General features: G+C 31.4%; 4 protein-coding genes across 5 annotated transcripts; 2 read left to right on the top strand and 2 right to left on the bottom strand.

Annotated features, from left to right (window-relative positions):
- Positions 1-112: 112 nt before the first annotated feature.
- LOC139989783 (potassium channel subfamily K member 13-like) lies at positions 113-2324 on the top strand. 2 transcript variants are annotated; one of them, XM_072008400.2, is made up of 5 exons: positions 113-241; positions 398-590; positions 1089-1121; positions 1249-1651; positions 1720-2324. In XM_072008400.2, exons 1-5 carry the CDS (start codon positions 113-115, stop codon positions 2192-2194), a joined length of 1233 nt encoding a protein of 410 aa, XP_071864501.1. In that variant the 3' UTR covers positions 2195-2324. The 2 variants fall into 2 exon arrangements, with proteins under 2 accessions (XP_071864501.1, XP_071864500.1); XM_072008399.2 differs by having other exon boundaries at positions 1089-1163.
- Positions 2325-2400: 76 nt separating this feature from the next.
- LOC139989770 (PR domain zinc finger protein 10) lies at positions 2401-8121 on the bottom strand. Its single transcript, XM_072008364.1, has 11 exons — positions 7348-8121; positions 6871-7273; positions 6456-6788; positions 6060-6386; positions 5773-5982; positions 5208-5711; positions 4859-5123; positions 4633-4774; positions 4358-4546; positions 4090-4281; positions 2401-4013 (listed from the first exon to the last, which is right to left on the bottom strand). Exons 1-11 carry the CDS (start codon positions 7492-7494, stop codon positions 3738-3740), a joined length of 2988 nt encoding a protein of 995 aa, XP_071864465.1. The 5' UTR covers positions 7495-8121; the 3' UTR covers positions 2401-3737.
- Positions 8122-8266: 145 nt separating this feature from the next.
- LOC139989773 (uncharacterized) lies at positions 8267-11163 on the top strand. Its single transcript, XM_072008368.1, has 5 exons — positions 8267-8711; positions 8780-8978; positions 9047-9858; positions 9999-10197; positions 10374-11163. Exons 1-5 carry the CDS (start codon positions 8506-8508, stop codon positions 11016-11018), a joined length of 2061 nt encoding a protein of 686 aa, XP_071864469.1. The 5' UTR covers positions 8267-8505; the 3' UTR covers positions 11019-11163.
- Positions 11164-11309: 146 nt separating this feature from the next.
- On the bottom strand, positions 11310-13342 carry Gabpi (zinc finger DHHC-type palmitoyltransferase GABPI). The gene is made up of 3 exons (XM_072008412.1): positions 12373-13342; positions 12114-12290; positions 11310-11776 (listed from the first exon to the last, which is right to left on the bottom strand). Exons 1-3 carry the CDS (start codon positions 12900-12902, stop codon positions 11584-11586), a joined length of 900 nt encoding a protein of 299 aa, XP_071864513.1. The 5' UTR covers positions 12903-13342; the 3' UTR covers positions 11310-11583.
- Between the last annotated feature and the right edge of the window lie 35 nt (positions 13343-13377).

Below are 13377 nucleotides of genomic sequence, written 5' to 3'. Positions count from 1 at the left end.
ATCTGCGGATTTTCGTGGATGTTCGTCGCTGAGTTTGCGCCAACCCAGATGAAAGGCAAAAGTGGGGATTGCAACCAGTCTCTTGTATCTGGAGAAATGAGAATTGTCGGTGATGTGTCTCCTCGGTGGCCTCGGAGAGGACAACGCAAGATTCATCCTTCATATCGCCGCCTTGACAATGTACATGTTAGCCGGCGCTGCAATCTTTCAACAACTAGAAGCTGATCTTGAAATGCAACAGGTATGAAACCATTTTTTATCTTTTGGTTGTTCTATTTTATCTACGTTTTAAATTGTCTTTTTAGTCTAGATTGTTGTTTTATTACTATTTTTTCATTTAAATAAATATCGAAGTAAAAGTTAATACTTGTATGTTAAACTTCTGCTCATTATATAGACTGCAGAATTTTGGCGCGTTTATCATAGTTTTCGAAAGTATCATTTGCAAGGTAGTCCAATTGCTCTCCAAAGACTAGATGAGTTATTATATGCATATGGAAACGCTTCATTCTCCGGTGGCATCAACAAGAGCCGACGATGGGATTTTCTTGGCAGCTTTCACTTCGTGGGTACCATAGTTTCTACAATTGGTAAGAAATATATCATGACCTATTTGGAACTCTAAACATTTCATCTTATAGTGTATTTGAACCGTAATAATAGGTCAGTGGAACGCCAGACACATATGCTGGTCTTTATCTCAGTTATACTTTTTTTCCAGTTGTATTTTTTTTGAAAGACTGTAGACACGAGTGTATCAGTAATTGCGAAATAATTTACCATATTCGCCCTATATATTTTGTTTGCATGTTCGATTATTTTCCGACTATTCACTTAAAAGTAAATTTATTGACGACTGTATTATCGCGTCATAACTTGGTCATAAAAGCATTGAATAAAGAGGTAAGGGTCGTCGTCCGCAGCACACATAAGAATGTGCCGGTGAATTCCAGAATGTTAATATCTTGCGACCTAGTCTTGCAGTTATTCTCTTCAGTACTGTGTAATCTGTACTTTGTATTACGTTTGTATATATTCATTTCAATTTCAAAATAGATTATGGATATTATTATTAATTTGTTTTTCAGGGTATGGAAATACCACACCGCAAACGAGAGCGGGTAAGGTAGTTGCTGTTCTGTATGGCTTTCTTGGTTGTTCCGGTAATACAATAGTTTAACCATTAAAGATAAATGTTATTATGCACATTTATCTATAATTTTTCTCATTATCTTTTTTATAACACAGGCGGAATTTTATTCTTCAACTTGTTTCTTGAAAGGATCATCACTTTCCTTGCTTGGATTTTGAGAATGATACATATCCATCGTTTAAAAAGGCATATTCGGAAAAATTCATCAATATCTCGACATTCATTCGGATCGTCCAAGAATGAAAAATTTTTACCAGACATACTTGAAGATGATGACGATCATTTAGATGTCGATGAATGGAAACCAAGCGTATATTGGGTTATGCTATTTTTATTATTAGTGTGTTGTGTGATAGCTTGCTGCGCTGCAGCGGTTTACGTTCAATTCGAACATTGGGAATACTTCGACGCTCTTTACTTTTGTTTTGTTAGTTTCGCAACTATTGGTTTCGGAGACTTCGTTAGTACACAAAACTCGTATTATCCTTACATTAATTGGTACGTCCCACGAAATTTTGTTCAATAATGTACACTGCAGTACTGATACATAATTTCTTCGTACACAGGTATCGTTTCATTAACTTTATATTTTTGCTGATTGGTTGCTGTTGCACATACTCCCTATTGAACGTGACATCGATTATAATAAAACAAGGATTAAATTGCATCATACAAAAAATACAATGCAGAAATCAGGAAATGGCCGCATCACATTTACCAAAGAGGAAATATTCCTTGTCTACGATTTATTTTTCAAAAAGAAGAGGAACGAGGATAGCAGCAAGAGATTCGTTTAAATCAGATTACTCGGAAACTCCAAGAAGAATGTCTGGAGAACTGATTTCTATGCAAGATTTTTTCTCAGCGAACAAGGTTTCTTTGGCGGTAATGCAAAAAGAATTGTATGAAATGGCTCAATCTCAAAAAGGAGCTAGTGTGGGTACGATCGCATCTAATGCCGTTGTTCTTAAGTCCGATGCAGTTGGCCCTCTGGCCATCGTTACTGAAAAGTTTAAAAACAAAATGTCAAGAAAGAAGTAAAACGATTTCAAGCTATGAAAAGAAATAAATTTATTGAGTACTTTTTTTCTAATTGTTAATATGAACTCACTTGATGTCTCACAGTATTAACTAGTAATACAATAGTTTTAAATAAAGAGAAAAATATAAGCATGTAAATATTCTTATAGCATGTCGAGTAAAGAATTATAGGATCCGATTTTGCGGTACAATAAATCGTACATAGATCAGTCATCGGGTAACTTTATTTAAGTCACGTTACAATACAGTTCTCCATGTACTCAACAACATTAACAAACATGCATTCTTTTGTCTTTGTTTTTCCATAATATTTATCATATTATGCACATATAATGCATGTAAAACAAATTTTTAATTCTCTTGCCAATTTATGATATATGAAATTATATTTAGAAAATTATGGTTTGGAATGCTAATAGTATTTCGCTGTTATAATTTGATAAACTAGCGAAGTGCATATGGATAATTTGCAACGTTATCAATTTTACACGCATCATAAAATCACAAAGACAAAAGTTTTCTTGTCTAGGTAACTATTAATACCTTCAATTTCAATCAGATATTTCAATTCGATGAGTATGATGGATGCAAAAATTGTCACACTAAACTTCCTTAGTGAAACTAGTAATTCTGAAAGGTTTGCGCGAAAAAGAAATCCGATTGATCGAAAATCTAGACTGGAAACACAGATATCTTTTTCTAAACGAGAATCGGTAGTAATTATGACAGAATGTTATAAATTACGAGAAAGAGTAAAAGTGATCGGGCGATTCTTTACAGACTACAACATTTTGTGTAATCTACAGACAATTGTTTTATGATCAAAGTCAGATGTAACATGTAGACACTACGATCAGGTCTATAAAAAAAAAAACTCATATAGTATAGACGAGATTACACTGATCTAAGATTCATCGAATTTTCCAAATTTCAGCTGCGTTTAAATTTCACTTTAAACTTGAAGCTCAAATTCGATCACTCTAACATCCATAATTGAATCACATCGAATTGAAGCTTTTTCGAAATTTTAAAAGATACTACTAGAGTTAATGTCAGTGATGTACCGACAATAAGAGGACTTGTTCTACCTGTTTGCGCTCTGTACTCATAATACCTTGAGCAAAGACCTCAATAACTAACATGTTTTCCATTGTGTTTAAGTCTTAAGTCTCCATGTTTGTGTTTCCCATTGTGTGTTAACATTTAAATCTTCTTCCATGTTTTCGTCCTGGAGCTCAAAGTATTCGTAAAATAGTGCGTACTCCGTTTCAACAAATTTATTCAAAATTACGACCGAATTACGGTCATGACATCATTGTCAACCATACAATCAACAAAATAGCGTTCAGTGTTTCGCACCAACGCTAACCAAGCTGTGCTCCAAATACTTTCCAGCGGAGAATCAATTAATCCTCCTAGGCATCAATGCCCTTATTTGGCAACAGCAGCAAAAAACACAGTGTTTCTTTACTGTGCACAAATTCATGAGATTCATATCTCATTAAATTGACAAAACCTCTCATTGAGGTTGCCACAGATCTTTTCAGCGTATGTCACGCATACGAACAAATTGTTGCCCAACTATCTCTAATCCATTGCCTATTAGATCGACATCATCAGATATTTTGATTATTCTTGGTTTAAAAAAATCTGAATTTGTTTCACACGTCTGAATATAATCGGACAATACAAAGTGATCTTCAATAAGTACTGGGGGCTGATTCTGATTCTGCGGCTGTCGATTACGTGAACGCGGTACTTGATCAGCCGGTTCCATTAAATTTGAGTGTTTCTTTCGTTGATGTTGTAAAAGTTTTGCCTTATAAAAATAAATAAATTTTTTAAAAAGATTTTTTATTTGTTATAAGTAAAACTACAAGATTTTTACAACTTACTTTAGTAGCATATTGTTTATGACACCATTGACAACTCTGTGGTGTAGTAGTAATGCTACCGACAGTTTGACTAAATGTTGGATTCGGTAAATCGGAGTAATCCGACTCCTTTTGTCGGTTGCTCGGCGGTAAAGCAGCTCCTGGATGAATTTTCATGATATGTGCTTTACGTTTACTGTTGCTTTTATAGACCTGTAAAGCAAATAAATATAAAAATCATATGAAATAAATAGCTCAATTTATTCTGTCAATGAATATAAGTGCACACTTTATCGCAATATTGACAATAATAATCTCTCGTTTGACGTAAAATTGGTAAGTTTAACTCTGGTACAGATTCTGGCGCAACATCTGGATGTCTTTTTGCCAAATGATTTACAAGCATTCCTCTTCGTTTAAAACCCACCAAACATTGGTGACATTTATAAATGAAATGATTGTAATTACTAGGGTTTGCCTGGTAACAATATATTCTTATTAGATTTTTATATTATCTTATTATATCATTCTTATTAGATAATTCTTTGAGTAAGTAAAAGATACCTTTGGAACAAATTTTTTAGTTTGTGTAACTTGCAACATTTGTTCTTCAGTGGCTGTTTGTGAATTATGTAATTTAGTCATATGTTCTTTTAATTTGTCTTTTCTCTTAAACTGTTTACCACAATTTGCACAGTGAAATTCTCTATAAAAAAAAAAAAAAGAAATTCCATGTTAAAATACACATTACATGATTTTGTGTACCTTGTAAGTATAAATCTTACTATACCTATGATCGGAATGTTTTAGCAGATGCATCTGTAATTTATCTACTGTAGCAAATCGTTTTGGACAAATTTGACATTTGTGCTTTCTTTCACAATGATGTGCTCTAATATGTTTACGAATAACCGAATATTTGATAAATATTCTTTGGCAGTAAGGACAGCTAAATGTGCCATCTTCATTTTTATGAGTTTCAATATGATCTTTTAACGTTATGCTTTGATTAAATAGTTGTCGGCACATTGGACACTCAAATACTTGTTTATTTTCTGAATAACAAAAAAAGATGGATATAAGCAACTTGAGAAACTCTTTTCCAAATAAAATTAAAATTATTTAACACAGTAATTCACCTCTATGTGTTTTCAAGTGACAAGAGAGTGCTGAATTATTCATGAATCTTTTGAAGCAAATATTACATGGCAGTGGTTTTTGGTCTTCAGCACCATGCACTAAACAGTGCTGCTGTAAACGTACTTTTGTCGCAAAACGTTTATAGCACATTGAACACTTATATGTAGACAAAGAAGTCAATCTGTTTGCTTTTTTCAAAGATAATCTCCCATGTTGTGAAATATGATTGATCAATTCTTTTTGTTTTTCAAATTGCAGTCCACATTGCGGACAAACTGTAGATTGAATTTTAGTTTTTATTTTATCAGAACCATGAACAAGAGAGTGTAAGTTAAGCAAGAGTGATTTTCGAAAAATTAGACCACAAACAGAACATTTCCATTCCTTAGAATTATTTTGTCTTGAATTTTCTTTCTCTTTCAAATTTCTTCCGCGAAATACTTTCATACGCCGGGAATGATTATCATCTAGCCGTGACCAACTGGATATCTGATTTTTGAGCTCTGTAATCGAAAATTGCATAAATATAAATATAAACCGAAGTATTTTGTAAACCTTATATACCTTTATCATCCTTCGTTTCTTGTGTAGATTTGAGCGGTATTAAATTTCTACGTATTGCATAGTCAGTACTAGGACCAGCTTTTAATTCTTCCTTTGGTAAAATACTTCTTGTAGTCAAAAATACTATTCCATCACGTTGTTGACAAATTACCAAATTTTGATCTTTATAAGTTAACGCAGGTCTAACAAAACGCATCCAATTTGAAGCATCTGCATTAATAATAAAATATTTTAAATTAGATATTTTTATCTTATTAAATATTATTTCTTAAATTATTAATACCTACTTTCATTTGAAACATCTACTTTTAACAATTCTTTATTTTCAGTTTCATAGAGCAATGGCAATTCATCTCTAAATGGTGTACCATCATAAGGATATAAGATACCTTCTATAGGTCCAAATTGAGTACGTTTTTGTATATAACGTTTTGCAAACACTCCATAATCTGATCCACTTGATATAATTTCAGAATTGGATAATTTATTTATAGAAAGGTATGATCCTGGCAGTGTTGCTATAGCACGAGATGGTACTGGTTGATCTGCTATTGTACATACATTATGTGAAGTGCAATTATCACCAGTACACACATCATCACATTCGTCACAACCTATAAAAAATATAAACTTAGTCTATCAGCACATTGCTAATTAAATAAAGAAACAATAAAATTACATACATAAATTCTTTTTATCATTTATACGACGTTTCGAACGTCTCATATTCTTCTTTTCACAATCTTTTTTTTCGTCAGTAGGTATTAAAATTTCACTAATTTCCCGTTCATTAGATGCAGCTGAAGAATCTGCATTATTTTCTTTATTTGAATTTTCTGCATTTGATGAAAGATGTGTAGAATCATCTACATCAAGGTTTTGTGTTTTAAACGAATTTATAACATTCATTTGGTCATCTTGCATAACAAGAAAATCTCTACTTAATGTAAAATCTGTACTTGGCATTCCTGTTAGCATTAATGGAGCTGTTGCTGATTCTAGCCCGGAATTCGTTTCTACAAATATGTTTCATGCATATAATACATCATAATTTAAAAAATACTATACTTTTTAGGAACAATATCTTATAAAATTTACCTTGCATAAGAATCAACTCACTGCCAACACTAGACACTAGTTGTTCCTCATTTTCATTAGCAACATAGTCAGAAGAACTATCTGACTGCTGTACACTTTGTGTATCAATTGGATGAGTTAATTGAGAAACATAATTAACATTTGTTCTTTCATTTGATTCAGTTGAGGATATTAAAGGAGAAGAAGAATCTTGTAATACAACAACAGAATTATGAAAAGGAGATGGTGGAAGTTGTACAGGAGTAGGTGAATATCTAGCAGCTGAGCTCATATTGGGGTCAAGAGGACTAACACGATGTTCAAAATCTGAAAGTGGAGACGAAGGTCTAGGAGAGAAGGAAACTTGTTCATATGTTGGAAATAAACGGGAATATTCCCGTGATGGATCTTCCACATATTCCACCTAATAACAAAATAATTTCAGATATCATACATGATAAATCATCTATGAAAGCATACTTTTATAAATTTACTTACAGTTAAAAATAACAGTTTATTATTATTCATTTTTTTTTGTTGTTCGCACATTGATGAAGAGAAAGAATGATCTGTAGACCAATTTACTAAATTATTTATGTCAAAGGAATTAGTAGGGGCCCCCTCAGGAGGGCCCCTTGGATCCATTTTATTTCTTCTTGTGTATCAAAAATGTTACAACATCTGTAACCTGCTAAAAATATGCTTTGAATCTACAAGAAGCTCTATTGTTAAAGGATTAAAAAAATTAAAGACATTCGTTCTCTCTAATCGTATAATTATTACATTTGTAGGATTTTGGGATCACTGGAAAGGTACGATAATGTCTGCGATAGAGAAAAAGTAAGGATATAATGCTTGAGCTTTTGGATGTTGTAAAATAGAAGACTTACCATCTTTAATGTATAAGTTTTCGAAGTCGATGCACTTTTTGCCTCGTGAATTGTGATGCACCTGCTGCAGTTCGCTGGTTCGTCAACAATCGACATTATCATTTTCATAATGCTGATTGAGAACCACTGAAATGGCGGGAAATTTTCGAATTGACAGATAAAATTAACAATGCATAACTTTAAAAATAGTATATTTAGAATAATGGTTTCAACAATTCCAAAATAATTTTATTTGATGTTTAGAGCTTAAATAGGAATTAACATCAAAACTTAAATTGCCCATTATATAATATGTCCATCTATTTTATTAGAACTATTTTATTAGTACTTTTTAAATAAATATAATTTATGAAACATAAATAATTAACTTACTTGCATTCATTATAATATATTAAAATACACTTTGTAAAAGTAATGCTAACATTGATTGATTCTCCATTGATCTATTAATAACATACATTTAACTAAAAATGATTTTATACATTGAAAGATTTCCAACAATATAGAAAACAACCATATAAGGATATTACATAAATCTTTTTTTAGCAATGTAAGGTGAAGTCGATAGTGTTTCATCATCCAACAACGTTTATTTCTAGCCCTTATTTTATGAATGGGGATGTAGACTACACGCGCGTGTATAGGAGATATCTTTCATAACTCCCTTAACAACGAAACAACAACGTGTCAACAAAAGCCTAGAATGACTTTTTAGAACAGTTTACCGCAAACATCGCTTATTTTACTTATATATGATATAGTTATCATGGTACATATGAATGAAGTGACGAATCTAATGGATCGGATGATGAAAGTGAGCATCTTTCATCCATCAGAAAAACTTCGAATGTTGAAAGATGAAGAAAAAACGTTTCTCGATCCAAATTTAATAATGAATGCGAGACACCGCATACTGCGAGAGGACTTGTCTGCTTCATCCGTGAATGACTCCGTTTTGGCGGAAACTAGAAAGTATGATGTAGTTAAAAATAATGAAGATAAAAAATTATGAAAATTTGTTTCAAAATATTACTTCGTAGATTATTAATGGAAGAAGAAACGAAACAATTATATATGAAGAAACAAAAACGATTTTTGGAAAGAGAACTGAAAAAATTTGAGATGGAAATAAGTAAATCTCGACCTAAATTCTCGAAACCCTACATATGTACGAAGAGAAATTTTATATCCTCGGATGATGAAGATTTTTGGAGGACAACTAGGAAATTAAGGAATAAGGTCAGTATGAATTTCAAGTAATCGTAAAGTAATTATATTTTATCAGAAATATAACAAATTCTTCACAGATAACAGTTGAAGAGAAAAAAAATCAAATCAATAGCAATTGTAATGAAAGTATATACATAGATCCTATTTGTAAAAATAGCACAATAATGGAAACCGACGATTTTTTGTTAAAACTCGGAAATGAAGAAAGTCAAAAGGAAGGGGATAGCGAAGTACAACATATTGGAAGCATAAAAGTAATGATTACAGATAAAACTAATTCTGAAATAGAAACTCAACGTTTGTATCTTCTACGGAAATACTTCGATATTTTAAAACAAAATGCTATAGAAAAACAACGTTTCCGTGACATTAAAGTGAAAATTCAGCAGAATATAGTATTAAAGATAATGAGAAAGTACTTCTATATTTGGAAAGCCTGTGTAAAAGATGCAACAAATTACATTCAGAAGCAAACAGAAGAAAAAGAAGTTTCCGAAGAACAAAAGATCGAAATGTTTATAAATACAATTATAAAACATCAGGAAGAAGTAATAAAAAAAAATCAAAAACCAAGAATTAGAAATGAAAACTTAATAGTAAAAGAATCCAACAATGCAAATATGAAGAAGAAAAGTACTTATAGTAAACGTATAATTGTCGAGTCACCAGCACAATGCCGGTTAAATGCTCAGAAACAGATAATAGAAAAGCAAAAAGCTAAATTAGCCGAACAGAGCAAGATAATCGAAGAATTAAAACTGAAACAGATGCAAGAGGCGATATTAATGGCAACTAGGGAGACAATGGACATAGCAAAAAAAGCCCTCACTAATTGTGGGCAGAGTACGAGAAGAACATTGATTCAGTTAATGCAACAAAATGGTTACAGGTAATACTGAATTTTTGGCAACGTTCTATATATATATCACTGTGAATTCAAAAGATATATATAATCTATATATAAATTATATATATATATAAGAGAGAGAGAGAGATATTTATAATAAATTATATACATCTTCTTGAAAGAGACGAAGTTTTAACGGTAACTCGACACCCACCGGAACCACCAAAATTTTTATTGAGAATGGAAGCGCGAGCAGAGGCTAGACGGAAAAGAGTAAAATTGGCTGAAGAGATACGAAGACAGAAACTCGAAGAACAAAAACGAAAAGAAGAAGCCGCTAGAATGGAGGAGGAACGGAAAAAGAGAAGATTACAACAGGAGGTCAGATTATACAAGAGGGCAAAGTATATTAATGTCATATTAAGTGTCATAAACACTAATTTCACCTCGTAGTCTTTGTTATCTTCTTAAAAATACAACTCTTTATATTGATATAACCAATATAGGTATCTTTAAATATAGATAATATGATGAATTTTTTGTTCATTCATTGATAGGCTTTAGCAGAGGCAAGAAGGTCACGAAAAGAGCAAGAACAAAATCGACAGCGGGAAATAGAAAAATTGCAAAGATTAAACAATATAGCGGATGAATTCTATCGAAAGTATCTTCTACGACATTACATAGTGAAACCATTCGTAATGCTTATCAAAGAATTACGGATTAATACCAAAAAAGCAGAGGATTATTATAGGACAAAATTAACAAAGAAAATTTTCGCGATATGGAAAAAGGAAGTAGAAATACAATACGAAATAAAAACTGAAATTGTCGAATCATCTTATCGCACAATTTTAATGTCAAGGATATTTAAAGAATGGAAACAGCAAGTGAGAGAATTAAACTTGAAATATCAAGTAGCAGTAGATTTCTATGATATGAAACTGTTAGATAAATACTTTAACTTGTGGCGAGTAACAACACTTGAACTTAAAGCAAAATCTGAAGAAAAAACAAAGTTAGTTATCAAAATTTATGAAAATAAATTAAAAGTCAAGTATTTCGGCATATGGAAGAGATATCTCGTGATTGCTATAGATATTGAAAAAAGTGAAAAAAGGAAAAATGAATTACGACAATTGGTGCAAGAAGTAATTCCTGATTTTGATCCTATACATAGAGATGTAGCATTGGAGGATTAAAGTTCATCTATGATATTAAAATTAGAGTATAAAAATTACATCATAGTCCTATGCCAGGTTTATATAACACAAACGACTGTTATTTATTTTACATTATTTTGTATAGGAAAAATGTAAATATTTATCATAGCTAATTTATGTTTAAACCTTAGATGTACTAAACATAATTGAGTGATATATTTTATTGTGCTAATTCGTACAATGGCCATTTTATCACAGTTATAATAAATATGTAAGTGATGTGCGCAATAATAGAATAAAAATAGTTAAAACTATAACTGAGATCAGCGCTTTTACATCATGATATGTTTTTATTAAGTTTAATATTATGAGCAATAGCTTAAGATTATTAAGTACATACCTTGTTATCATAAAGAAAGAACAAGGATAAGTATTAAAGTATATTAAAATGCACTGTGAAATAAATATTAAAGTGTGTGTTTTCACATACTGCTATGCCTGCTGTTTGGCCTCAATTGTTTCAATTTTTCTAATATCTTTTACATAGTACAAAGTATCACCTTCCATACAAAGTAAGTTTAATAGTTTAGTCTACATTTAATATCTAAGTTTTGCAACAAAATAATCGAGATACATTTTTTAACATTCCATGGTCATATGGACTTCCAGCTTCCAGAAGACGTCGCTCGTTCGATGTTGTACCAAGGTAAATTAACCAAAGATGATATATTAAATAACAAACTACCACTAGCCCAACAAGCAAGCTGTAGAGTGCAGAGATGAAGCAAAGGGCAATGCTGGAACAATATGTACATTATTATACTTAGATTGGGTACTCAAAGCAAACAGTTGCATGTCATGTTATCTATAACTCTTATATTCTTAGAAAGCAAATAAGAGATATTACAATATTTATGACGCTAACACAAGTCTCAACAATTATCAATATCTTGTGATTATTAAAGTTTGTATTGTAAATCCTTGGTATTTTTCCAGTTTAGCTTTCAGACTGAATAATGGAAAGTGTTGTATTTTTGCAGAGTATAATTTTATAGTCTGGATATCATTAATTTCAAAATTATATATTCTCTACAAATTGATGTTAATATGAAATATTTTTTGATCAATACATACTCTAATTGATGATATACGTCGCTGCAATCATCTGGTAAAAGAACAGTACCAATAAGTATAAATGGATGACATACACTAGTCATAGTCAAATTAGAACCATAAATAAAAGCTATAGCTGAGAAGAATAAACATCCCAAGTACCATCTTAAATTACTTGAACCTATACAACAATCCAACCTAAAATATAAAATACATATCTTAAATATATCTGTATTATTACATAAAATAAAATCTATTTTTATCATAAAGAGGGTTGTACCATTTACAATGATATTCTCTATTAAGGATGCATGTCTGACACATTCGACAATGATGTGCTTTAGGAGGTGCTCTTCTTCTACATGTAATACAAAGTTCTCCACTTCCTTCGCCAAGCTCTAAACCCTGAGTTAAACTACCTTCTTGAGTTGCAGAATCTGCATTTAATCTAGTCATGTATCCGCACCATATACCACCCACAACACACATTATAAATACTAGATTCTCTTCTAGCAAAATTTCTAGTAATGGTACAACACTAATTTCAAAGATCAGCATCAACATAACTACACTGGTAATTGTCCACATTAAAAAAAATTTGGTACGTAGAAGAAATCTGAGGAAGTTGTGATGCAAGTAATACACCAATATTGGTGTTGCAACAAATACAATTATAGTACATAACACTGTTTGCGCTGCTATTACTGCCAATGTTGGGACTGCAAATATTGGTATCATTGCATCGACTGAAATTTGCTTAGCGCCAGCTCTCCAACCACAGGGATTCCGTAGCCTTTCCCACATGGTCATTTTTTTATCAACAATTATACACCAAAGCAATAAGTTTACACTTGCATGAAGGATTAATGGAAGAATACCAAAATAAAGGTTAGAAATGTTTCATGGAATGTTGTTCCTTGACGAATATAAATTTCAAACTGTTGAAAATATCGCGCGTAAGCACAGGCGGCAGCACCTTTTAAAATAATAGATATAATTAAATCACTAATTATAAAAATTTTCAATTCTTCAACTATCTATTCAAATGAAATTTTCCTTTAACAAAGAACCATTATTTCTATACGAATCAATACCTTTCTTTTGACCAAAATTTTCTTATCAAATAAATGGTAGATCATTTTACTTAAGAACAAAATCAATTGATACAGTAAAATATTTTCTAAATCTCGTATTGTATTTCGCTATTATGTATTGTTATTTTTCGAAAAATATTGTGAGGAATAACACTTCTAACACTATTTTGAAAATGGCGCAAAAATCACAA

Source organism: Bombus fervidus, chromosome 8, assembly GCF_041682495.2.
Source record: "Bombus fervidus isolate BK054 chromosome 8, iyBomFerv1, whole genome shotgun sequence".
NCBI classification, from domain to species: domain Eukaryota; kingdom Metazoa; phylum Arthropoda; class Insecta; order Hymenoptera; family Apidae; genus Bombus; species Bombus fervidus.
The sequence above is the reverse complement of the archived record's forward strand: the minus strand, read 5'-3'. Positions and strand labels throughout refer to the sequence as shown.